The sequence below is a fragment of the Daldinia decipiens genome (genome assembly GCF_022478715.1).
Source record: "Daldinia decipiens strain CBS 113046 unplaced genomic scaffold F4813scaffold_9, whole genome shotgun sequence".
NCBI classification, from domain to species: Eukaryota; Fungi; Ascomycota; class Sordariomycetes; order Xylariales; family Hypoxylaceae; genus Daldinia; species Daldinia decipiens.
The window spans coordinates 544,936-567,280 of record NW_026054552.1 but is presented as its reverse complement, the minus strand read 5'-3'; the positions used below and the strand labels follow the sequence as shown (position 1 = coordinate 567,280).

The 22,345-nt window shown below is 47.1% G+C and overlaps 10 protein-coding genes across 10 annotated transcripts; 5 read left to right on the top strand and 5 right to left on the bottom strand.

The window, feature by feature from the left end:
• Nucleotides 1–437: 437 nt before the first annotated feature.
• Nucleotides 438–1,641, top strand: F4813DRAFT_336380 (putative Sin3 binding protein-domain-containing protein). The gene has a single exon (XM_049241198.1). It carries the CDS (start codon nt 490–492, stop codon nt 1,597–1,599), a length of 1,110 nt encoding a protein of 369 aa, XP_049101510.1. The 5' UTR covers nt 438–489; the 3' UTR covers nt 1,600–1,641.
• A 2,296-nt stretch (nt 1,642–3,937) lies between these two features.
• Nucleotides 3,938–4,767, bottom strand: F4813DRAFT_336385 (uncharacterized protein). Its single transcript, XM_049241199.1, has one exon. It carries the CDS (start codon nt 4,618–4,620, stop codon nt 4,132–4,134), a length of 489 nt encoding a protein of 162 aa, XP_049101509.1. The 5' UTR covers nt 4,621–4,767; the 3' UTR covers nt 3,938–4,131.
• Nucleotides 4,768–5,411: 644 nt separating this feature from the next.
• F4813DRAFT_353270 (uncharacterized protein) lies at nt 5,412–7,933 on the top strand. The gene is made up of 4 exons (XM_049242625.1): nt 5,412–6,043; nt 6,114–6,317; nt 6,386–6,467; nt 6,538–7,933. The coding sequence occupies exons 1-4, from the start codon at nt 5,855–5,857 to the stop codon at nt 7,788–7,790; spliced, it is 1,728 nt and encodes a 575-aa protein (XP_049101508.1). The 5' UTR covers nt 5,412–5,854; the 3' UTR covers nt 7,791–7,933.
• Nucleotides 7,934–9,282: 1,349 nt separating this feature from the next.
• On the bottom strand, nt 9,283–12,000 carry F4813DRAFT_353251 (uncharacterized protein). Its single transcript, XM_049242624.1, has one exon. The coding sequence runs from the start codon at nt 11,378–11,380 to the stop codon at nt 9,710–9,712; it is 1,671 nt and encodes a 556-aa protein (XP_049101507.1). The 5' UTR covers nt 11,381–12,000; the 3' UTR covers nt 9,283–9,709.
• A 1,412-nt stretch (nt 12,001–13,412) lies between these two features.
• On the bottom strand, nt 13,413–14,342 carry F4813DRAFT_353249 (uncharacterized protein). Its single transcript, XM_049242623.1, has 2 exons — nt 13,999–14,342; nt 13,413–13,933 (listed from the first exon to the last, which is right to left on the bottom strand). The coding sequence occupies exons 1-2, from the start codon at nt 14,071–14,073 to the stop codon at nt 13,730–13,732; spliced, it is 279 nt and encodes a 92-aa protein (XP_049101506.1). The 5' UTR covers nt 14,074–14,342; the 3' UTR covers nt 13,413–13,729.
• A 517-nt stretch (nt 14,343–14,859) lies between these two features.
• F4813DRAFT_353247 (membrane-associated, eicosanoid/glutathione metabolism protein) lies at nt 14,860–15,697 on the top strand. Its single transcript, XM_049242622.1, has 2 exons — nt 14,860–15,055; nt 15,126–15,697. Exons 1-2 carry the CDS (start codon nt 15,007–15,009, stop codon nt 15,530–15,532), a joined length of 456 nt encoding a protein of 151 aa, XP_049101505.1. The 5' UTR covers nt 14,860–15,006; the 3' UTR covers nt 15,533–15,697.
• F4813DRAFT_353246 (BCNT-domain-containing protein) lies at nt 15,686–17,317 on the top strand. The gene has a single exon (XM_049242621.1). It carries the CDS (start codon nt 15,934–15,936, stop codon nt 16,933–16,935), a length of 1,002 nt encoding a protein of 333 aa, XP_049101504.1. The 5' UTR covers nt 15,686–15,933; the 3' UTR covers nt 16,936–17,317.
• A 170-nt stretch (nt 17,318–17,487) lies between these two features.
• Nucleotides 17,488–18,903, top strand: F4813DRAFT_336245 (TIP41-domain-containing protein). Its single transcript, XM_049241197.1, has 2 exons — nt 17,488–18,418; nt 18,557–18,903. The coding sequence occupies exons 1-2, from the start codon at nt 17,594–17,596 to the stop codon at nt 18,677–18,679; spliced, it is 948 nt and encodes a 315-aa protein (XP_049101503.1). The 5' UTR covers nt 17,488–17,593; the 3' UTR covers nt 18,680–18,903.
• A 302-nt stretch (nt 18,904–19,205) lies between these two features.
• F4813DRAFT_387645 (uncharacterized protein) lies at nt 19,206–21,002 on the bottom strand (the record flags this gene model as incomplete). Its single annotated transcript, XM_049246579.1, has 1 exon — nt 19,206–21,002. The coding sequence occupies one exon, from the start codon at nt 21,000–21,002 to the stop codon at nt 19,206–19,208; it is 1,797 nt and encodes a 598-aa protein (XP_049101502.1).
• A 411-nt stretch (nt 21,003–21,413) lies between these two features.
• F4813DRAFT_353241 (uncharacterized protein) lies at nt 21,414–21,965 on the bottom strand. Its single transcript, XM_049242620.1, has 2 exons — nt 21,726–21,965; nt 21,414–21,658 (listed from the first exon to the last, which is right to left on the bottom strand). Exons 1-2 carry the CDS (start codon nt 21,859–21,861, stop codon nt 21,543–21,545), a joined length of 252 nt encoding a protein of 83 aa, XP_049101501.1. The 5' UTR covers nt 21,862–21,965; the 3' UTR covers nt 21,414–21,542.
• Between the last annotated feature and the right edge of the window lie 380 nt (nt 21,966–22,345).

Sequence of the window (22,345 nt, the reverse complement as noted above, 5' to 3'; positions counted from 1 at the left end):
AGTTAGAACCTTCTGCCGTTTCCCGTTCATTGTATGAGCAATTGAGGATTACATTAGTAGGTCGCAGCCGTTGCTCGCTCTTTACGTTGATCTTTTCTTTCGTTAAGGAAACATCAACAACACAACAAATTGACATCACCGCATTATTTTGCACCCCAAGAGTCATCTTTTGTCGCAGTCAAGAGAATCGCGTCAGCGCTGCCATTTCGCCTAAATTTGATTTTAATTCTTTTTTGTTTTCTCTCTCCACCAGACAGAAAACAAAAAACAATTCTATCCTATCGCCATACCGCAACTCTTTACTTCGGGCTTGTTTTTGTAAGTGACTCACCCCAGCCTACCCAGCCTATCATCATCATCCTCATCATCCTCATCATTATTATCATTATTATCATTAAGCATCTTCCTCCAAATATTCTATCTATAATATCATCTAATCCTGTGTCGCCTTGCATTATAGATACAACTCGAAGTATTTAATTCCCAAAAATGGCAACTATGGCAACTATGGCATCGGCTTCTGCTGCTCGCGATATCCCTAAGACCTCCCCTCTCAGCCGAGACAACTTAACTGCTGTAGCGGCTGATCGGAGCGTCCCTGTGACACGAACTCATTCCCTCCCGACTCCTCCCAACTCCATATCACCTACGCTGCCGCCTCATGGCCTAAAGGCACAGCTACACAAGGCCAAGCTCGATTGTATCGACTCGGACCTCGACCTTCACGAAGGCGTCGAACATAGCCCTGTCGGTTCACCATCCTTCGAATCCACAGGGACTATTACCCCGGCCCTGCTGGCCAAGTATCATCTTCCCGAGATTCTGTTGAACCACGGCCCTCTGGCCATTCGCTATATCATGGGCTACTTGACCACCTCGGTTCCCGGCTTCGCAGGAATCCCTCCGCCGAAGGCACGAAGGCTAGTTGTGGCAGCACTGGAAGGACGTGGACAAGGACACGGCGTCGAAGGTGGTGGAGTCGATGGTGACGTGGAATTTCAAAAGGTTGGATGGGGTCGGTGGGATGCTAGGCGACGGGGTCAAGCTGCTCGAGATGCGGTGTCTCGACAATCCGTTGGCCAAAGCGACTCCAGAATCCCTCCTACCAGTATACCAATCTCAAAAGGTGCTGGATGGAATGCTGACCGATCCCGCTTGAACGTACGAGCAGTCAGCAATGGGAACTCGGCAGCCTTTTCTCACGACGACCGGGATGTGACCATGACGGAGAACGAAGCCGATAAAATGTCCCTCGACTCTCTAGATGGCCCGGCTTCAGCTTCCTGCTCTTTGGCGCCCGACGATGAAGACATGATCATGAATGACGATCCAGAGGACGCCACAGACGACGAAGATTGGGCAGCTGTAGGAGCTGCTGCACTACGGGCCGCATCGTATTCGAATCCGGCCGAGGCCCGCCAAGGTGCAAACTATCCTTCCCATGTATATAACTCTCATGGTTTCCGATCCTTCTCTGGCAACACAGGCATGCTTCGGGAGCCACGTCTCGATAATATTGACTTGGATGCACTAGCAGCCTCGTCAGATGCGCAGGAGCGCGAAGCAATCCAGGCGCTTTTACAACTCGGTTCTGTATAATAATCCAGCATAGGCGGCGTTTCAGGGGACATCTCGGTTCGGGTGGACCTAGTTTGTTTTGTTGACCGAGCTGACCAGACTGGCTAGCATTGTGTCATTTCTTCATGGTGGATATTCATCTTGATCATCATTATTTTATTATCCGGCATATTTCCGACGTCCGGCGTCTCTGGTTTCTGAGGACAATCAGGGAACACCCCATCATTTCCACTCTTAAGGATGTCACGGTTTTGGAACATTGTCCTTGTCGGCGGCATATTGCATGGATAATCTCAACCCTGGGGGTCGCATCTCCGCGGTTGCGAGCGGTTCGGAGTTTTGCTTTCGTCTTCCTTTTTTTAGTTGCTACGCGATTCACGAATCTTGCGGCAAATTTGCCTGATATATGTTATCGGAGCTTGCCGGCATCGACCTGAAGGAATATGGCTGCCTTGAGCCAGTGGTTAGCCCTCGTGCGCTCGGTGTCAGATGCCTTTGATAGTATCTTCGTTTGAAACTTATACCCCATTGCGACGTAAATATTCGATTTTAATCCCCTTATTTTCCGCTGGCAGAAAATACCCCCTGCTTCAACAGCACCTGCGAAGGAGCAGAACACGACTCGTTCCATGGCGTTCCATGGTTGGCGAGCAGAAATCACAACTATACTTGCTTCATATACTTGCAAGAGCTGGAATCAACATATTTTAATTAACGGGTACTCCCGTACTCGAAAAAAGATGGCAGGGGAGGGATGAGGATAATGGTGTTGATATTGTTTACCTGGATAGAGGGGCGTAGCCAAACTGGCAGCAAATTGGTCGTGTGAGGAATAGAGCCGAGCTTAACATTTGCAAAGAGTGGTTCGTCGTGCAACATATTATATTATCGACAAATAAACAACGATAGTCTTATGTCAAAAGGATGCGGAGACGCACTCGGCAGCGCAAAGAGAAGGAAAAAGACAAGTGCCCCCTTTTTGGAGGATAGTTGGATTAGCAGCCTTCTAGCTCTACGTTTATCGCTACTCAAAAATGAATGAGAGCACCAATCGTCCAAACAATATTTGCATCTTGTGTCTGCTAGTCGTAAGAGCTGATGATGTCTTGATACGTACCTGTGTCCAGTTGTGAGGTTACCGTAACCGTAGTAGTTTTGATATTTATAGCGCTAATAACCAAAATAAAGTCTTGTGAAAAGATGTAGATTCCTCAAATATGTGTGGAAATATGGTAACAATAAGAGTTTCTCATTTGGGCAGGCTTTTGATAAATACGTTCGGACTCGATGACGTAAATAGCATTGATTTGTTGATCTCGATGTCCTTGACGGGTGGATATGTTCCACGCGGATATATTCCACGCGGAAACTAGCGACGACATGGGAATCGATTTTCGTTACATGGCACACTAGTAACATACATCATCATCTGAACGTGCAAGTTTGCTGGCAATTTTTTAATACTAATAGATATAAGGAGATGGGCTAGTTTAGATGTGAAGATAATCTGTAAAGGAGCCTCCAGTTTTGTTTACTTTTTTACTTGAGTCCGTTGTATTTTCCTTGGTTTAATAGGTACTCGGGTAAGTATCTCAGTATTAATATGACCTGCCATGGAACTCTCATATCTCCCGTATATGTATAGATACCTAAGCAAATAAAGATGGCTTGGTCAAGTCAAGTCAAGTGAGGTTTAGTAGACATTATGACACAATAAACACGATATATAAAACCTACCCATATCGTGTCATGATATGCCAAGACCCTTCAATCGAGAAATGCTTGGCGTATAGTTCTGGCCCAATTCGACTTCATTGCATATATCTTGGCAAGCTATGACTTTATATTAGTATTGACGTCTTGCGTATGTAGACTAGGCTGTGAAACTAGTCTGTCGTCCTCCTGCAAACTCCCCGGAGATCCACGGAAGATATAATGCGACCAGGTTCACGTTTAAACGGAGCTGGGATGCATCCTCGGACGAGAGAACTTAATCTCTTTGACGCTTACCGTTTGCGGGCTAAGCTGATATACGGCAATACGGTAGAGAGTAGCTGATAAGTTACTATGTAGTAAAGTGCTAGCAAACTGCTGATGGCAGGTGACAATTCAGCTAACACCATCCTCTGCAAGAGGCGTCCGGTCGCAGTATTAGAAAGACGCATGCCATATAAGAGATTTCACCGGTATGGCGTATAATACAGCTGAGTCAGATCTGATGGCCGAGTGAAACCAAATGAAGAAGCCATTAAGTTGCAATTAGTAAAAACTAATCAAGGTGCCAATGAAAAAGTGATGATAATGGATACTACTATATATCAAGTCTTCACCGAATTTCTTAGGTCTCTTAGGTGCGGTATTATACTGCACCAATACCAAAAGCGGTGAGAGACAAGCTCAGCTTCCCCTTCTTGTCTTCTCTGATTGCCCTTTGACGTTTGGGATCAGGCTGTGCCACAGAAGTCGTAAGCTTCTTGAACTTCCTGGGTTAAGGGGTCAGCCTAGTCTGTCCAATATTGAAGCAAGGGTCCAAAGCAAGTCGAACGTAAGCTCTCAAGGGGTAGACGAATAGACGAAATAGGTAGTCGACATGTTGTTTGTCCGTACTCCGTACTCTCGCTGCTGATACGAGTAAAAAGGCAGTTGACGAGTGCATGGCCAAGAACTTGGCGGGCGGAGAGGAAGACCAAGGCTTGGCCACCAGCGGAGCGTAGACCACCCCTTTAAAGTGAACACCATGTCCAGAATACCAAGAGATACCAAGACTTTCTGTCCGCCGTCATAGCCGTCGACAATGGCAATGTTGTCAAGAGGTGGTTTACAATGCCGGAAGAACGGAAGTGGAAAAGCGGCAAGAGGGTGTAAAGCACGTTGTATCACACGCGATGTAATCCTCCAGGCTATTATAGAGATGTAGAAACGAATGAACGGCTTTTTAAAGGTGAAGAGAGTAAGAGAATTAAGGGGGCAAGGGGCAAGGGGTAAGGGGCAAGGGGTAAGGGGCAAGGGGCAGGCAAAGAGAAGAGCAAGTATACTTTTCATATAAGTGCTATGTTAGGTATGTATAAGTGGTATTTTCTATGCCAAACTTGAGATCGAACGTCGGTTCACGGATACGAGATGCCGTTTAATATGTAAATTACTATAAAAGCCAAAAGTCAACGGAATTGGCAATCAAATACGACAGACATGCTTTCTAATAAGACGATTCAAGCAACTTATTAGATAAGGTCATCGTATGTAGTACTTTGGTACGTAATAAGGTAATGATCAGTGATGATAGATGATAGGTAGCTTCCATCTAACCCAAGTACATAACTACTTAAGAAATAGAATTACTTACGAAATAGAACATTATGCAAAGGGGGACCGAATACACCGAATACATTGCCAAAGTTACTAGGAAAATGGGAAGAAATGGGGAAAATGGGAAGAGAGTGGGCGCAGCCGAGTCTCGGCGCAGGAGGAACCGGCGGCCAAGGGATTTCCAAGCTTTTTCCCAAGCATCCATAAGCATTTTTGGTGCATTTCTGGGCAGATATGTCGAGACAATCATCAAATGCCAAGACGCGCCAAGAGCTTGGCGCGTCTTGGCGCGGAAGTCACTATTGAGGAGGGGTGACTCGAATTTGGTAGTCACTACCCACTATAGATCGAGTCACTTTCCGCACATGGTACCTGACTCGTTTGCCCCCATTTCCCTTAAACCAATCACTAACGGTCACCCGCTACACTTAAGACCCATTGCCAAGACTTTCCGCCTCGATATCGCCAAGGTCAAACATCCATAATAAGGAGCAAGCACGACGCTCGATTTACATAAACTCGGCCGTCCTCTCCCCCAGACAATACTGGCTTTTCTCCCCTTTGCTCCTTTGGGAATCCAATCTTAGCATTGTTGTTTGTTGCTTGGATTCGAAAAAAAAAAAGATTGAATGATCAGATCTCTTTCTATCCAGTGCTCTTTCTACGCTTTTATTATTTTCCCACTATTATCGAAATAAACCTTTCCCGATTTAGACATTACCGCATCCGTTAGTCGCATTACATGCCGGTGAGCTTGGACTGGATTGCCAAGACCAGCACCGTACATCCTTAGGTACAGCCAAAGCCCAGAAAGAAAAAAAAATAAAAATTTACCATAGTTGTTCCGACCCCTCCGAAGCTCTTCCGTTTCGTCACGTGCGTCTCTGTTATCACGTGAAAGACATATACCCCTTACCCCTTACCCCTTACCCCTTATTTGAATTGTATTTGAAAGATTGAGGTCAAAGCCATGTCGGCAGCATCCGAGAGCAACCCGATCCAATCGGGCGGTGAAAGCTCGGCCTCCAACGGCACCACGCCAGCACCGTCGACGGCTACAACCGCAACTTCGCAGTCTAGCGCCCCGGCCCAGGATGACTCCCTTCAATGCCGCTGGACTGGTTGTAGCGAGAAGTTTGGCTCGGCCGAAACTCTCTACGTAAGTTTTATTATTAATTGATTATACGGAATTATTTATTTTCTTGTAGACATAACTAACGATAATCTAGGAGCACATTTGCGAGAAGCATGTTGGCCGCAAATCCACAAACAATCTTAACTTGACTTGCCAGTGGAATCAGTGCAAGACTACCACCGTCAAGCGAGATCATATCACATCACATATCCGAGTGCACGTCCCCTTGAAGCCGCACAAATGTGACTTCTGTGGCAAGTCATTCAAGCGCCCCCAAGATTTAAAGAAGCATGTTAAGGTATGTGATATGTTTTCCTACTTAGTTACAAATATTACTTCTCCTTCAGTTGCTAACTCCGATTGTAGACGCATGCGGATGACTCTGTCCTTATCCGCTCGCCAGACCAGCATGGCTCAATGAACGGAGGTTATCGGGCTTCAGGAAAAGGTATGCATCCCCCCTTCAGTTCGAAACCCCCACTCCTTATTCCTCATTTGGAGGCTAATTTGCCTCATAGCTCCGTCTAGCTATTACGATCACAATGGTCAAATCCGTACTAACTCGGCCGCCTTTGGTCAGCCGTCTCATCCCGGCGGCCACCCAAGTAGTTACTATCAGCACCACCCTCAAACCTCCTTTGGAGGGCCCATGTACTATCAACCCATGGGCGGTCGGGGTGATCACATGGGCTACCAGGCCTCCGCCGCTGAATATGACAATCGCAAACGTACCTACGATGTGCTTAACGAGTTCTTCGGCGATGCCAAGCGTAGGCACCTTGACCCGAATTCGTACGCTCAGGTCGGACAGAGACTCTTGCCCTTGCACGGAGTCCTCCCTATTCACTCCGGCTCCCTCGGAGCAGAGTATCTCCCAAGTCCGGGTGTCATGGCTGTCGATGGACCCGCCGGCCATGGTCCGTACCAACAGCACTATTCGTTACCCCCTATGCCGAACGTCCGCACTAAGAGCGACCTCGTCCAAATCGACCAGCTTCTCGAGCAGATGCAGAGCACTGTATATGAAAGCTCTAACACTGCTGCTGCTGCTGGAGTCCACCAGCCTGGCTCGCACTACCTACCCTTGAACTTCCGTCACAGCCAGTCCCCACCGCACTCTGCAGCGCCGCACCAGTCCGCTATGGCCAATAATGCGTACTCGGCCGCTCACGTAGCTTCGCCCTTGACTGCCGTCTCTTCGACCCATTCCAACGGCACTCCTGCTGTGACGCCCCCGTCGAGTTCCATGTCCTATACTTCTGGACATTCGCCTAGTGCCTCTTCTTCCGGTCTATCTCCCTCAACGCGCCATAGCTCGGCCACGTCAGCGTTATACCCGACTCTTCCTGCTGTCACATCCGGCTACCCCGGCCAATCTGCAACATCAACTCTCGGCCCTACATTTGACCCTGATCCTCGCCGTCGCTACTCAGGTGGCATGCTGCAGCGTGCCAGCGCCGGACCCAGACTTCACCTCGACCGCGAACCCTCTACTACCCCTCGCGCGTCCGAGTCCGCTATCTCGGCCGTCAGCTCGCCTTCCGCAGAATCGGAGGCCAGCGCCGAGGCACGCGAGGACCAGGCATACGAGGCGTGGCTTGAAAACGTCCGTGTTATCGAGTACCTCCGCGAGTACGTCATCGATCGCATCAAGCGCAAGGACTACGACGCTGAGTCGCCCGCGTCGGCTGCGTCTAGTGGAAGCGAGATGGATGTCGATTCGCCTACGAGACCGCCGAGTCAGCCGGCGTATCCGGCGCTACCACTATAGCGATGGCAAGGTAGAAGATATGTCATGAGTGATGAGTGAACAGATATAGGGTGTATGGAGGATGTACATAGGGACCATGGCGTTTGATGAGATGTACGAAGTCTGTTGATGTCGATCGAGCATGCGGCACCTTTTTTTTTTTTTCCCTTCTCTCTTCTTTTCTCGTGCGTTTTCCCTTTTCAAAAAAGGGATATTATCGATTTATCAGTTGGGCTTGTTTTTCTTCAGCATGGCGGGATTATCTTTTCTGCCATAAAAAAGAGGTCAGCGGTGTATTTAGTTGAGTTAGCTTGAGGGTATGTGCGGCGATGAGGTGGGCATGATACGAAAACGAAGAGGGGAATGAATGAACGCATTCGCTACTCACTGGTAGTTGGGTTATGTTAGGTTACATTAGGTACTTAGGCAGGTTAGTTATGGACAAATCATAACTTGTGACGAGTAGTCAATTGGATAAATGAAAAGTGCGTGCTATGGATTTCTGAGTGCTAGTTTGGTTGATACGATGGCTTGTTGTCCCTATTCGTTGGATATAGGAAGGTAAATTCCCGTGTTAGTTGGCGATGTTATGTCCTGCTGCTTGGGTGTCGAATGAATAGTAGCATACCTAGTAGTAATAGGCTTGGCTGTAGAGTTCGCCATAACAACCCTTGATTCCAAGCACGGAGTTATAAATAGGGGTTAAAGGAGTAGACGGTTATGTACCTAGAGTTGTAGTTTTTGTATTTAACTAATTACTGCTATTGAGGCCTTAGTTCCGCTACCTAGGTACCTATATAATCCCACCGACAAGTTTGTTGCCGTTTGCAGATTAAAAGGGGGGGGGGGAAGGAGGCTCTCTATAATTCCGAGTCAGCTCTTCTGCCGCCTTTCTTTAGTAGCTGTCTAATTCTTAGCTGATAGATATGCGCTTGCTTTTGACCTATAATAGAACCCAGGTCTGATGCCTAGAAAATGCCTAGAAAATACCGTGGTATACTTATTTGCTATAATCCTCTCTTCTTTAGTTCCTCCTTTCTAGTAAACCCTTCTCTGTTCCTCTCCCCGTGTAGTATTACACGTCTGTTTTAATTAGTCGTTTGAAACACATACTACCTTGGCGTGACTTGAATTGTTCTTCGAGAAGACCTGTAGTTATGTCAAGTTAGTCGCCGTTAGATGCAACCATCAACTAATCTAACAGCCTTACTTATGATCACATCGGTTTCTTACAAACATAAGTCACCTAGTCGCTCTACACAATCAACAAACGAACAGGCACCCGCGTATTCCCATAGTATATCGGGAATCATCCCTATTCTATTCTCGTTGGTATCGTTCGTTTACTGATTCAAAAGGTGCGACTATGTTACGTTTAGTCTTCAGAAAACAATCCAGGCCTTTCTTCGTTTACGATGCTCGATAATTTGCCCTTCTATATGATGGTTGCCAGCTGGGGCGGTTTCATACTACTCAGATACAGCCGTGTGCGAAAGAGAGAGAATTAGAAGCTAAAAAAAAAAAAAAAAAAAAAAAAAAGGAAGCGACAGATTCGAAAAAGAGATGGCGTCCGCGGGGATCCTCATTTCACATCCGACTTCGAAATGCTGCGCTATAACGTCCTGTAAGCATAGAAAGCACGCATAGGCATGCCACGGGCACCGGTCCTATTTTAGAGCAGCGATGCAGGTTAACCTGTCCAATCTCCATCATCTCCGCCGTCTGTCCTCCTATCCGATTGTTGGCCGTGATGGAAACTTGGGGTGCGAGATAAGAGGTATAATTATTCAGGGAAGCAGAGCAATTAGAAGCGGATTGATGAGAATCTCCGAGTCGGCAGTCATGACACGTGTATAATCATGAAAGAACCAGACCTATTGCCGTAGTGTACGTGTTGCCCGAGAGATGGCTAGAGGGGATCCAAGAAGTGTCTCGAGCAGTTATCCAGGGGAGTTGTTCTGGGAGTTAGAAGCTTCGTCGCGACATCTAGCGCACATGCACCAGCCACCGAGACTACCACTCGCCCACTCCCTACGTTCTTTCACAGGTAGATCTACATCACAGTAGTGATTGAGAATCTCCTCTCCGGCTTCTATACCTCCTGGCGCATTCCCGACAACCCGCGTCTCCCGCGCCTTTAGTACCATCCGACCGCCCCATTCCCACGTAACATTTGGGTTGCAGTCATGGTTGGCAAGGCACCAGTAAGGGTGCACGGCGGCAACGTCGGGTCGCCCATCTCTTGGGTTCTTTCGAGCTGAAGCAGTGCCACGAAATTTACTGTATAAGGTATTAAATACCCATATATCATAATCAGCAATGGTGGCGTAGATGTCGATATCCATTTTCTCAAGAATGTGGAGAGGCGTCTCGATGTTATAAGTAAAGGAGAACGGAAGCGTCCAATCCGGCGGTGGGCCGGCCTTGGGCGATAAATCAATCTCATTGGTCTGGGAGGAGATGAAGTCCCCCCATATATATTTGATTTGGTTGACGTCAAGTGGGTGTATTCCTTGGTGAGCTGCCATGGCTAAAACACGCGCGAGCAGCAAAAGATGCAAAGTTGCATCGGCGTCTTTAGCATCTGGATCCCTGGCGATCGAATCCGTATCCTTGTCGCAAACAGCAGGGTGGTAGAGCTTCTGGGCCTGGTCAAAACAATACTGGGTACAAAACACAGTATCATAGCATTCTGGACAGTTGACAGCAGTCGAATCGCTACCTAAAGGTGGGAGCTCCCCACAGCAAGCATCACAGACAGACTCCTTTAGGCGATTATTGGCCGTGACCAAGGAATACTCCACGAGTACGTCTTCTCCGGGCGCGATGTATTCCTTGGCAAACACGCCGAGTTGGTTACAGGTTGGAATTATATCGTACCCATCTGTGCGGCTCGCACACCCGAGCAATATAGGTAGCTTTGCAACTTGGACAGTACATTTGGGTGCTATCTCGGTCAACCCGGCGTTGAGGACGGACAGGGATTCGTCTGAAAACCGGTCTGGTTCATAGCCATTCCAAGGATACACTTCCCTACGCACCATGCCCCAATCTGGAAGATCATTCGCGGTAGAGACCGGCTTGCGTATTCTACGCTCGCTGACAGTCTGTATGTAGCTCCGCGTATTTAGGAGCTCCTGGTTGTTGGGCGATCTGGCAAGACCGCGCTCACAGAAGTTGTAAGCACTCCTTAGACAACCGCATAGTAGAAGATTCAAGGACAGTATTTGATAACAGCGAATAGACGCTAGCCAAGCGAACGCAGGAATGTCCTTTTCGCCGTTATCTAACAGAGGCAAACGAGACTGGGTTCCCGATAGAGAGCCATGGTCTAATACCTCTAGAAAGGGACCTTGGGCGTAACCTGTCAATCCCTCGAAGGCCTGAGTATGGTATTCGAAACTCTCATCGCGAACTTCGTCGGTTAATAACAGAGCACGGTAAGCGTCGCCAGCCGCTAAGTCAGGATAAGCCAAGTCGGAATAGACCAATGCGCGCTGTATGTACAGGATTAGGTCGTATGGATTCTCCAGCAGGTCGTTAGTCAATGATTGGCGCTGTTGGAGAAGCGACTCGATGCGAGGATCGACCTCTTCCTCAGACTCGTCCATCACGCAAACACCCGTTGGGGCTCTTCTATACGGGAATCGATATGGGGTCCCGTAGGGCCGTAGGGGACGCTCGATAACGGTTGGGTGGGGGCTGAACCGCACTTCTGATCAAGGGCACGTCATTGCTTAGTTGTCTACAGATCTTCCTCGTACGCCTTGTATCGTCCTTGACGCCTTGTAGATAACCTAGCGAGTAGGAGGCTAGCTACAGATCAGCGTGGCGGGTACAAGGTGCTACGCCTGTTTGAACCTCGAATCAAGATTTTGGAAAGGGTGGTTTCTGTAAGATGTCTGATGATCGTCGGCGCGCGTTTTCGTTCCAGGCTTAGTTCCCGTCCCGCGTTTCTCGGTTGCGATCGATCGAACTAATCGAGGCGATCTCTAGTAGAGTAGTAATACCGATCGATATGATGTTTATTTAGAGATTGTACTGTTCTAAAAGATGAAGTTGGGGCGGGGGCTTAAAAACCGTTAGGGTTTAAGAAAAAAAAAAGAAACAGAAAAAAAAAAAGCTTATAACTCGTCTGAGGATGTTGGAATATTCTCGCAAGCGCAAGCGTAAAAAGTTGTATGTATAAGTCCGGCAGACCCCTCCAAAGTGTGTGCCCAAGCTATGTGGGTTACGATGTGGGTGCGAGTTAGAATGTGCAGGATGTGGCACGACCTTTGGGCCCTTGGGTGGAGCAATGTTGGAAAATCTGGATGGGACGATCAGCCCAGAAAGGACCCTTGGTGCTTCCAAAGAGTGCTTTAAGGGTTGCCTCTGAATTCAGGGTCCACAGGGGACTAGCTTCCAGTTTGTATTGTATGTACATACATACATACATACCTACCTACATAGCCAGGTCGCACGATGGATGGATATGCGATTGCTGATGTAGGATGTACCTAGTGTATGTTAGGTACGTAGGTACTAGCGGGGTTGGCCTGCGGGGTTACGGGCATGATGCAGTGGACCCAAGGCAACATATGTACATCCATGCACGTATGTTTTAGGTAGGTAGTTAAGTACTTATGTACCTAAGGTATGCAATTTGTGACTCGAAAAGTGATTCCAAGTCTAATGATATGCATATCGAATATCTTGACCGTAATTTCGATATGTACCTTGCTTTTTTTCTGATTTTGCTTGTTTGACAATTCGATCGTATTGCAAATATTAAATTTATATTAGATGCATCATTATAATATCTTAAATGGTACATACCTAAACAATTGAGAACCCCCCCAAAAAATACAGGAACAGCAAACCTTAATAATAGTTTTTTTTTCTCCGGTCATTCCGATGGCCCATCTGACCCTTATCGAAAATGCTTAAAGTCCTAACCTACATAGGTACGCTACATGATGTGATTTAAGCTACTGCGGAACCTTGCTGCAATGTAACTATAGTTTATGACATTGAGACTGGGCCCCACACTTGCTGTGCTCCTTTGTCCTCTTATCGTGAGGCTCTAATGTGCCTAAATAGCTGCGAAAAGTAAGCAGCTCACAGAAGCATAGGTAGGTACCTATTCAATTAGTTCAATGCTTGGGTAGAAACTATGTAACCTAGTAAATAGGTACTTATGGCTGGACTTCATAGGGAGTACAGATAAGAAACCATCACCAAGCAATAGATGGACAAGAAAAAGGAGGGGAAAGTTAAGTAAGGGGGGGTATATTGAACGTCTACCTACATGTTGATCCTTTATGTCACACTAAAGACTAGACTTTTTGGTTTTTATTTGGGTTGAAGTGAATCCCTAATGCGACATACAGTGGTATTAGCTACTAGTCATTTTCTTGCGGCTTTTTGTTTTCTAGTTTCTAGGAGTATTTCTTAAGTTATTAACTACCTACTAATTGTGAATATATCAGAGCCTGGAATTGAAGTTTCGGATTACTTACATTTAAACGGTCCTCCTAATTGAGTCGATAGGCTACAAGCTATTGTTTTTCAAAAGATTTATTGCGTCAGTTACAATACTACCTAACGTATAATATACATACATACCTACCTACTTATCATGTGAACCACAGGTTTCAATATCGTGTTTCCAGCCGCCCTTATTGGGAATTTAGAAGGGAATTTACCATCGGGTACCTTAAAAAGCTTGTCTAGGTACATTTTAATACGAACGTATATACAATACAACGCGGATGATGAATCCTAGTCTTCCGAGGATGCGATGTTACCCTTTTAGCTGCCACCGCGATACCCGATGGTAAAACATAAAACCTTAACAGAACTGACAATACAATCTTATACCTCACCAATTGCGCATACTTATTTTCTTCTATTCAAGTAGCATGAGCATCCAGAACACACTTGATATTAATATACATGATGTTACAATGTTTCTCTATCTATGCGGATTTCTTGCTAGCTGCCCCCTCTTTGACCATACCTTCGCAGCCTGTGGCTTGACCCAACTTCTGTTCGACCTTGCCGAACCCTTGAGATGAATCGCGGTTCGCGCCAGCCGTCTTCATGGTATCTACGGCATGGGCCTTGTCTTGCTCTCCGGAGCTAGTCCAAGCCTGTGACCCTGTGACGCTGCCGATAGCTGACTGGTCGTTGTTAGCATACTTGGTGGGCATAAAAAGGTGATTTCATTATGGCCGGTTAGACTGACTTCTGTGACTCCCTTGATATATTCGGCGTGGCCGCCAATTAGAGAAGGTTGCTGACTGTTGTTTTGTGAAGACATTTTGTTTGATTTGGGATATGGTTGTGATTTGCCGGAATGTATGATGACTGGTGATTGGCACGAAGAAGGTATAATACTATTGGTTGATATGTAGAAAAGTAGATATGAGACTTGCTGGAAATGTTGAAAGACGCCGACTTTATAAGAGGTGCTTACTCGATTTCTACTTACGTCTACTCAAGTCAGTGACGTCAATGAATTTATGAGATTCATGACACAATCGGGTTACACACGAGAATATCTTACCTTAAAACTGTGGGGGCATTTAAGAATCTGGGGAAGATCTGAGGACGTTATTGAAGACGGCAAGGGTCTTGGCATCGAAAACCCATGCAGCCAATCGAACCTTTCTAGCTGATCCAAAATGGAAGGTCAGATTATAAAAGTATTCTTTTACTCATCTTATAAAACTCGGAGTGAAGGCTTTTGATGTATTAAGTGCCTAGGAACAATACATGAGCAATAATCAATTTTATAAGGATAGGTTTAGTTCTAGTGAGGTAAGCAGTTATACATAATCCCTTGCATCGATAGTGGTGTCCGTGCGATAACCCGCCGTCACTTTTATAAGATGTAGCCTATTATTAGGTACCTAGGTACCTAGATACCTAGTTAGTATATGTATTCAAAATGTAAAATAGTATTCCAGCTGTTTAGCTGTGAACAGTAAACATTGTAAATAGCTACCTGTACTGGATATGAGTCATGCTGCAAGGATTATCTCGTACGGGCGCTTTAAAGGATGCTAATGAGCGGATCCGCGCAGTTGGTGATGTTAACGCTAAAAGACAAGTCTATGTATGTATATAACAGCTTCATCTGCTTGAGAGCCTAGTGACTTTTATACTAACTATGTTAAATCATTTTTCTTTCCTTTCACTTATATCTCTAAGCAACAATTTATAGATACGTTGTGAATCGATACCGATCAACATGTCGTCTATAATCGGAATTACAACCCCGGCACTTGCACCCCTCTTGCGTAAGTTATCTCTATCTATACTTAAGCCGGGCCTATCAAGAAATGCTAACAGCTATTCTCTCAACGATAGCCGTTACTGGCACTTTTGCTATGCCATTCTCGGCATACTTTGCTTTTCTAAGCTGCCGGGTTGTATACCACCGTCTCAAGGATCAGTTTTATGTCGGCGACAACTCGTCCAAGAACGGCGACCCGAATAACAAGTTGTACCTGGCTAGCCGCTGCCATCAAAACTTTATCGAAAATGTACCAATGGCTCTCATCATTGCAGCCTTTGCTGAACTGAACGGCGCAAATCAGAGAACTCTCAGCAACGCCCTCACCGCCCTCTTGACTTTCCGAGTCCTACACGTGGAGCTGGGTCTTATTAATGGATTAGGCTTGGGTCGACCAATTGGCTACTGGGGCACTATGGCTACGACTTTGTGGTTGGGTGGGTATGCTGCGTATCTTGTGAAGGGGTACTGGGGGTTCTGAGGGGTTGAGAAGCATTACTGGCATATGTATATTCGGTGCTTGGTTTTGTTGTACACGTCTGATGGGCAGAACTGTGTTGATATTCATAAGCACTTTTAGTTTAGACTTGAAGTTTAAAGAGGAACTAACTAGGTTAAGTAGTTAATTTTAAGTGTGAAGTAATACCACTCAAGCTTGCTTGTACATACAATACAATACCTGCACTTCAGTGGAGACATTATGGATCCATATATCTTGGCAAGTCAGCAAATTCGATAAGATAAAGGACCTAAGCTCCAAAAATTCCCCCAGCTCTTTAGGAATCGCGAATCATCCGCCAAACATCTTCCAGCCTGTAACCTAGATTGCAGTTTCTCTAGACGTCACCTAGATTAGAAAACATACGCCCATCCTATTAAAATATGACTGAGGAACCATTCATAGACGAGGAATATGCATCTGATGAAGATTCCGATTTTGCGCCCGACGCAGCGCCATTAGATATCGACGCCGAGGCTTCAGAATCTGAAGATGAAGTACAACTAGTCGCGGTACCGAGTAAGAAGCGCGGCGCCGATTCAGATGCCGACGATGGATTTGAAAACTCGGGTGACGAGGCGATAATACAAAGGGGCAAGAAGAGACGAAAGAAGGAAAGGCGGAAGGATGACAACGTCGAGGATGATGAAGGTGGTGAAGGTGGGCTAATCAAGACCCGGAGTATGCGAGCAGCGGAGAAGGTCGAAAAGAAGTCGCGCGCAGCCACCGGCCCAGTAACGATTGATGTGGACGACTTATGGGCTAAAATGACCGCCGCTCCCTTAGTACCATCTAAAGCAGATATAGAAACGGAAAAGGAACCCCCGAAGCCAACTCAGGAACAAGGATCGGATGAGCAATCCAAAGGTGCAAAGGACAGACCACAAGCAGAGAAGCCAGGTAGACAAGAGCCGGTATCAATGATAAAGATAAAGCGTACCTACAATTTTGCTGGTAAGGTGCACGTCGAAGAGAAGCTGGTGCCCCGAGATTCGGCGGAAGCGAAGTTATACCTAGCATCTCAAGATCCCACGTTAGTCGAAGACGCCGAAGCCAAGAACAGTCAGTCTAGACGGAAACCCCGAAAAGCCTTCCGATCTATATTCGAGCCCGTCATCGAAGGATTGACACAGCGCGCAGACTTGAATCTCGGCATGGGCGCAAGATTACAATTGCGCGAGCAGGCAAAGGCCAAGAAGCTTAACGTAGTCGAGAAAAGCCGCATGGATTGGGCAGGATTTGTCGATAAGGAGGGTATCAAAGACGAACTAGAATTTGCTGGGAAGTCGAAGGAGTCTTACGTCAACCGACAAGACTTCTTGGCTCGTGTTGCGGCTAATCGAGACGAAGAAGCAAGGAGGGCGAGAGTTGCCGGCCGTGCTTGAGAGATTTGGGAATGGGTTCATCTCTTCATATTACTTCGAGCGTGTAGCTCTATTTCTTCGGCTGAGGATACCGGGTAACAGGGAGCTGGGTAAGGTGCATAAGAGTCGTGTCGCTTTAACTAAGGGAGTTATTGTGTTATGATAGAAGGCCGATGGTAGAAAAGACTATTGGGTAAGGTAGCGGTAGTGCTCTACCAACTAGAGTCAATGTTTAATATGGCATAACTACCTAACTATAGTATGTTTCTTGACATTTGTTATACTGTCAGAGTCGGAATATATCGTTGGAAGCCTTAGGATGGGATGGGATAGGATAGGATAGGATAGGTATGTGTTGAGTCTAAGTTAGAGACTTGATAGCTGCAGGTGAGCCTTGACGGATTAAGCTTAGGTACCTCTCAGGTAGGTAGTTATATACATGTATGTAGTACTGTGTACCTTACATACCTACCTACCTATGTAGTATGTACCGTCAGGTCCCACCTCCAATTTCTGGGAAAGCAACCCCGCTGTGACGAAGCTCTGCCCCTCTATGATAAGCTCTACTTTATTCTTAGAGCTTGACAAACTTCAACATTGACTATTATTTTGGAACATCTAAACCAATACTTTTACCTCTACCACCCCCCCAAAAATATAAACCCAACAAATTCCAACTATGGCAGCGCACATAACCTCGCCTAATGAGCCATTTCCACGGCCGGACGACATCGCGCAAGCGACAACATCACACCGGCAAGGCTCATTCATAATCTCAACGCGAAAACTGCCCATTTCTAAAGCCGGCCCTATCGAAGCTTTAGAGCAAGAGCTAGGCATCCCCGTACCCGAGATGATCTTCGGCGACAACCTCGTCTCCGTGCGCCACGTGCCCTCCGGCTGGGCTGTCGAGTTCAACGCTCGCGATGCTTTAGATGCCGTGGACAAGACCGATCGGAATATGCTCCAGGTTGCTTACGCCAAGAGCTGGTCTGCCAGTCGCGAGCAGACCAGCGCCGGCATCAAAGATGTAGTTAGGCCGTACGATTGGAGCTACAGCACCACGTACCGGGGCAGCGTCGTCCCCCCGTCGTCCCGAGCTCCCCCGCCGCCGCTAGGTCCAGCAGCTGCCGAGGACGACAGCAACACGGGGGAATCCAAGGAATCAAGCGAGCAGACAGCAGAAACAGCCCGAGACAGCAAATTCGACTTCAAGCCTTCAAAAAACCCCATCCCAATCGAACTTCTAAAACGCCGCGACCCCATCCTCTTCTTCGACGAGGTCATGCTGTACGAGAGCGAACTCGACGACAACGGAATCAGCGTCCTCAGCGTTAAGCTGCGCGTGCACGAGCGGCGCATGCTGCTGCTAGCTCGCCTCTTCATGCGTCTAGATAACGTCGTCGTGCGCGTCCGCGACACGCGCGTGTACGTTGATTTCGCGGCCGAGGAGGTCACGCGCGAGTACACGGCGAAGGAGCTGGGGTTCGAAGATGTTAAGCGGGTAAGTTTTACGACAAAATTTTTTATATTTCTTTTCCAACTGTTGCTCGAAATCTCGAGATGGAAAAGGAGAGAGGGCTATATGGAAGAAATTAGGAATGTTGGACAAAAAAAAAAAAGCTGACTTGATTTTGTGTAGAAACTGCTCATGACGGGCCTGGTGCCCGACGCTGTGACGATAGCGTTACGTGACGCTAATAAGATCGTCGACTTGCTTCCTACGGTGGAGCAGACTTTGGAAAGCGTCTCGCTGAGACCGTAGACATTAGATACGGATGGGATCATCTTGAATCTCGAGAGCTTATTTCTAAGGATTGGATTTGGCCGATTGGGGGCTATAAGAGGAATGAACAGACAGACGGGTTTATGAATTCTACGAAATGCATGGTTTGGCGTTTGCGGAGTTGGGCACGAGTAGAGCTTTGGCTTCCGAGAGGTATACGTCCACAAGTAAACGGGTTGATACACGATCATACGCTCCGAAGGAAAGACATGGTATAAAAATTATGGCGCATAGCAAATGCAGATGGATGGCTGGTATTGATTGAGGTATCGAGCCATCATATCACTTAAATAGTATACGATCTTCATGCCATTCGATCTCCCTAACCCTTCTAAAGCGATAAAGCATAGCTGACTATAAAACGTTAACCAGGTAGCAACTTGATGAAGACCCATACTATGCATCATGCATCATAACCGGGCAACTTTCAACCCCCAACCCCCTCCAGTTTCCCAAAGCCCTTTTCCTATACTCCCCTTGAATGATAATAAGATACTTTCCGGATTTAGCGAGCGTCCCGTGGTGAACTACTCTGCGTCATCTCCTCGTAGTCAAGCTGCCATTTATCCACCTCCTGGAACTTGCGCGCTGCGTTCTTCAGTTCCTCGCCTACTCGCGAGACCATGACCTGGCTGCTTTCCTCCTCGTCCTGCTCCTCGTCGGCCTCGCCTTCTTCTGCTTCATCCCCCTCGGACTCCCCTTGGTTCTCTTTGTCTGATGTTCGGCCATACGTGATCGTAGTACGTCTGTTGGTGCTAGGAGTCTGCTTTGCGGTCTTACCGCGCGAAATAGGACGCGCCCGTTCCGCATTCTGGTTCCTGGACTGTCCTGCTCGGGAGCCCGGCCGCATTGGGTGTCGTCGGGCTCGGACGTCAAGGTAAGAGAGCTCGTCGTCGTCATCGCCCAGGCCGGAGATGTCAACCTCTGCTTCTGAATCCTCATCGTCCACTCTAGCGTTTCTACGGCGCCGACGCGGTAGCAAGCCCGCTAAATCTGCAGTCGTGACTTTAGGCTCCGGCTTAGAGGTGCCCTTGCGCTTGGTCTTTGCGGCCTGTCGCGGCGGCGGTGGAGAAGACTCGCGGTAATTTGGAGAGTAAGTGAGGGAGGGCGGCGAAGAGATATCGGAAACATTATCATTTGCAACTGGGGTCCTTCGGAGAACCGAGGCCGGCCGTCTCAGACGAGCTCGCGTGAGCGACTGGAGAGGCGGCCAGACCTCTGAATCTCCCTCGGAGGAACCGCTGCTTAATGGAGGCGCCATAAGCTCCTCGTCCATAATAGGTGTTACGGGCCTACTGCTTTGTTGTCGAAGCGGGGGAGTAGATGGGGGAGATGATAGCTCTGAATCTGATCCCTGTAGTACGGGATCTTCGACCGGTTTATTGTCTTCAAATGGGGATGATCTTGTGCGGCGTTCATGGCCTTCTGAGGATTTTCGCTTACGCGAATTTGCGCGTGGTAAATCCTGCGGCAACGCTGGGCCAGCCTCAACCTCTCGGGAACGTCTCTTAGAAGGCTTAAGCGGGGTTGATTCGGCTTCAGGGGCAAACCCTTCTTCATCAACTGCCTCTTCGTCTTCACCCTGGTCAGATTCCGGCTCGGGCTCGGGCTCAGGCTCTAATCTTTGAGGACGCGGCTTTTGGGCAGTACCGAGGATACTAGGCTCTCGTACTCTCCTCTTGAACATGCCGATATTAAACGTCGAGCTATAACCAGGCGTATTGGGACCCGTCCGGCTGCTAGGACGAATGTAACCATCCTCCCTGCTTAGAAAACTTCCCGCGCGGGGCCGTCGTTTGAAAACACTAGCAGACATACTAGACGTGTCGGCTGATCGCTGCGCACTTGCTGGACCTGCGGCATCAAATGTTGTATTCAAGTCGTCAAAGTCTGAATCGTCCAAGTCCAGCCCTGACATGTCCGCCATTCTCTTCTGCAGTGGGGTCCCGGCCACTTTGCGCCCTAATTCGACCGAAGGTTCTGAGGTTTCTCCGGGCTCATCTGCCCTATTGCTCGACGTCGAAGTCATATTTTCTAGCCTGTCCATGGCGGAGTCGCGTTGCTGTCGCGCGACTTCTAATGCCTTCAATTGGTGTGAAGATGTAGATCGCGTGCGCGTAATAGTAGTCGCATCGCGCATCGACTCACGTCTCTGTTTTGCCTTTTCCTTTTCCCGGTCACTCACATCGTATATATCAGAGCTGGTTTCGACAGGTTGTTTCGGTACCATAACGGGTTCGGGGCTTGTGGCTTTTGCGACTGTTCGAGTCGACGCGACGCGTGTTCTCTTAGGTCGCGGCATGGTTGGTGATAATCGAAAATTATTGGGTGTGATATGCTATTTACCGAGAAATCAGATATTTCAAACTCAACAATCCGTCAGTTCATAGCTGAAAGAGTTGTAAGAATTGTAAGAATTATAATTTAGATTGGATATATTGTTATGGAAGGTTGGGGGAGGATGTGTGAGTGGGGAGAGTTGGGCACCGGGAGCTTGACGCGTTGAAAGCGTGTTTAGAGACAAGTACAAGACCCACAAACCTAAATGAAAACCTAACAGCTACTTCGTACCTCAATATCCAATTTATTTTCAATAGACGTAATATCACGTGATTCTGTTCAACCACACCACCATTACAGTATGTACTTAGGTAATTATTTAGGTAGTTACCTAAGCACATTGTTCGAAATAGGGAGGCGATCAAGTGATAAAGGCAACTTACACCTCACACCTAGTTTATGTAGTTACTTAAATATGAAACTTCCACTACAAAGGGATCGAATAAAAAATAATAAAATAATTAGAGTTTTATGAACCATCAAAGAGCACGAGAATATCCTCTCAGAAATGATCATGGAAGAACCCTAAGGCAAGCTTGTAGCTCCTTTCATACTCGGCTCTCACTTTGTCATCCTTGAGATTGGCGCGGGCACTCATGAGCCCGTCACATCTTCCTAGTAAGGAAGTATCAGTACCATCATTCTAAATTTATCGTCTATTGCTTCAAGTACTTACAGGTTTTAGTCCCGTTGAGTTCAATATACGTGCCCTCGAGCTCATAGCCCTCGTCAACAATGGGGGGGATTCTATAAGATGTGGCTGGCGAGTGGTTATACTGAGTTAAATATAGGGTGAACTGCTGGGAAAGGGGAAAAGTCATACCTGCAACATGCTTCACTATATTTTGACATCTCGGGTTTTTCAGATTTTATGTAACTACCTGTCGTTTTGAAGTAGAATACCTGACTTTATCTAGTATTATCCTCTCGGTTTTTAAACATCGTCAGAAGTAATAGTGGAGCCTTGCATTAACCAACCTAACTGTTAGCTAGTATTCTAAGCCTCAAACTACGAGATATATTCTTGGTATCCCAAAGCTGTACACATGTAACTAAGCGGATATGTGTAGGCGGGGGCATCGTTGGTGCCTCTACTTTGCTTTCCATGCCTAGACGTTTCAAGTCCTATATCTCTCCTCTGTTGTTGTAAGTACCTTCCAAATTCCACATTGTCGAAATCGAAAGGTGATTCCATTTTAATAGTTATCAGCTATCTACGTTACATAATAAAAAATAAATCACAAACAATTGCCCTGTAGGTAGGTAATTATCGATCCCGCCCATATTTATCGCAACTTATCGCAA

Excerpts from the sequence above, each read along its gene's own strand:
- F4813DRAFT_336385 (XM_049241199.1), bottom strand. The coding sequence starts at position 4,620 with ATGAAAAGTATACTTGCTCTTCTCTTTGCCTGCCCCTTGCCCCTTACC.
- F4813DRAFT_336380 (XM_049241198.1), top strand. The coding sequence starts at position 490 with ATGGCAACTATGGCAACTATGGCATCGGCTTCTGCTGCTCGCGATATC.
- F4813DRAFT_353270 (XM_049242625.1), top strand. The coding sequence starts at position 5,855 with ATGTCGGCAGCATCCGAGAGCAACCCGATCCAATCGGGCGGTGAAAGC. Across the intron at positions 6,318-6,385 it reads ATTTAAAGAAGCATGTTAAG|ACGCATGCGGATGACTCTGT; the intron begins GTATGTGATATG and ends CTCCGATTGTAG. Across the intron at positions 6,468-6,537 it reads TTATCGGGCTTCAGGAAAAG|CTCCGTCTAGCTATTACGAT; the intron begins GTATGCATCCCC and ends TTTGCCTCATAG.
- F4813DRAFT_353251 (XM_049242624.1), bottom strand. The coding sequence starts at position 11,380 with ATGGACGAGTCTGAGGAAGAGGTCGATCCTCGCATCGAGTCGCTTCTC.
- F4813DRAFT_353247 (XM_049242622.1), top strand. The coding sequence starts at position 15,007 with ATGTCGTCTATAATCGGAATTACAACCCCGGCACTTGCACCCCTCTTG. Across the intron at positions 15,056-15,125 it reads GGCACTTGCACCCCTCTTGC|CCGTTACTGGCACTTTTGCT; the intron begins GTAAGTTATCTC and ends TCTCAACGATAG.
- F4813DRAFT_353249 (XM_049242623.1), bottom strand. The coding sequence starts at position 14,073 with ATGTCTTCACAAAACAACAGTCAGCAACCTTCTCTAATTGGCGGCCAC. Across the intron at positions 13,934-13,998 it reads ATATCAAGGGAGTCACAGAA|TCAGCTATCGGCAGCGTCAC; the intron begins GTCAGTCTAACC and ends AACAACGACCAG.
- F4813DRAFT_353246 (XM_049242621.1), top strand. The coding sequence starts at position 15,934 with ATGACTGAGGAACCATTCATAGACGAGGAATATGCATCTGATGAAGAT.
- F4813DRAFT_353241 (XM_049242620.1), bottom strand. The coding sequence starts at position 21,861 with ATGACTTTTCCCCTTTCCCAGCAGTTCACCCTATATTTAACTCAGTAT. Across the intron at positions 21,659-21,725 it reads GTATATTGAACTCAACGGGA|TAGGAAGATGTGACGGGCTC; the intron begins CTAAAACCTGTA and ends ATACTTCCTTAC.
- F4813DRAFT_336245 (XM_049241197.1), top strand. The coding sequence starts at position 17,594 with ATGGCAGCGCACATAACCTCGCCTAATGAGCCATTTCCACGGCCGGAC. Across the intron at positions 18,419-18,556 it reads GGTTCGAAGATGTTAAGCGG|AAACTGCTCATGACGGGCCT; the intron begins GTAAGTTTTACG and ends GATTTTGTGTAG.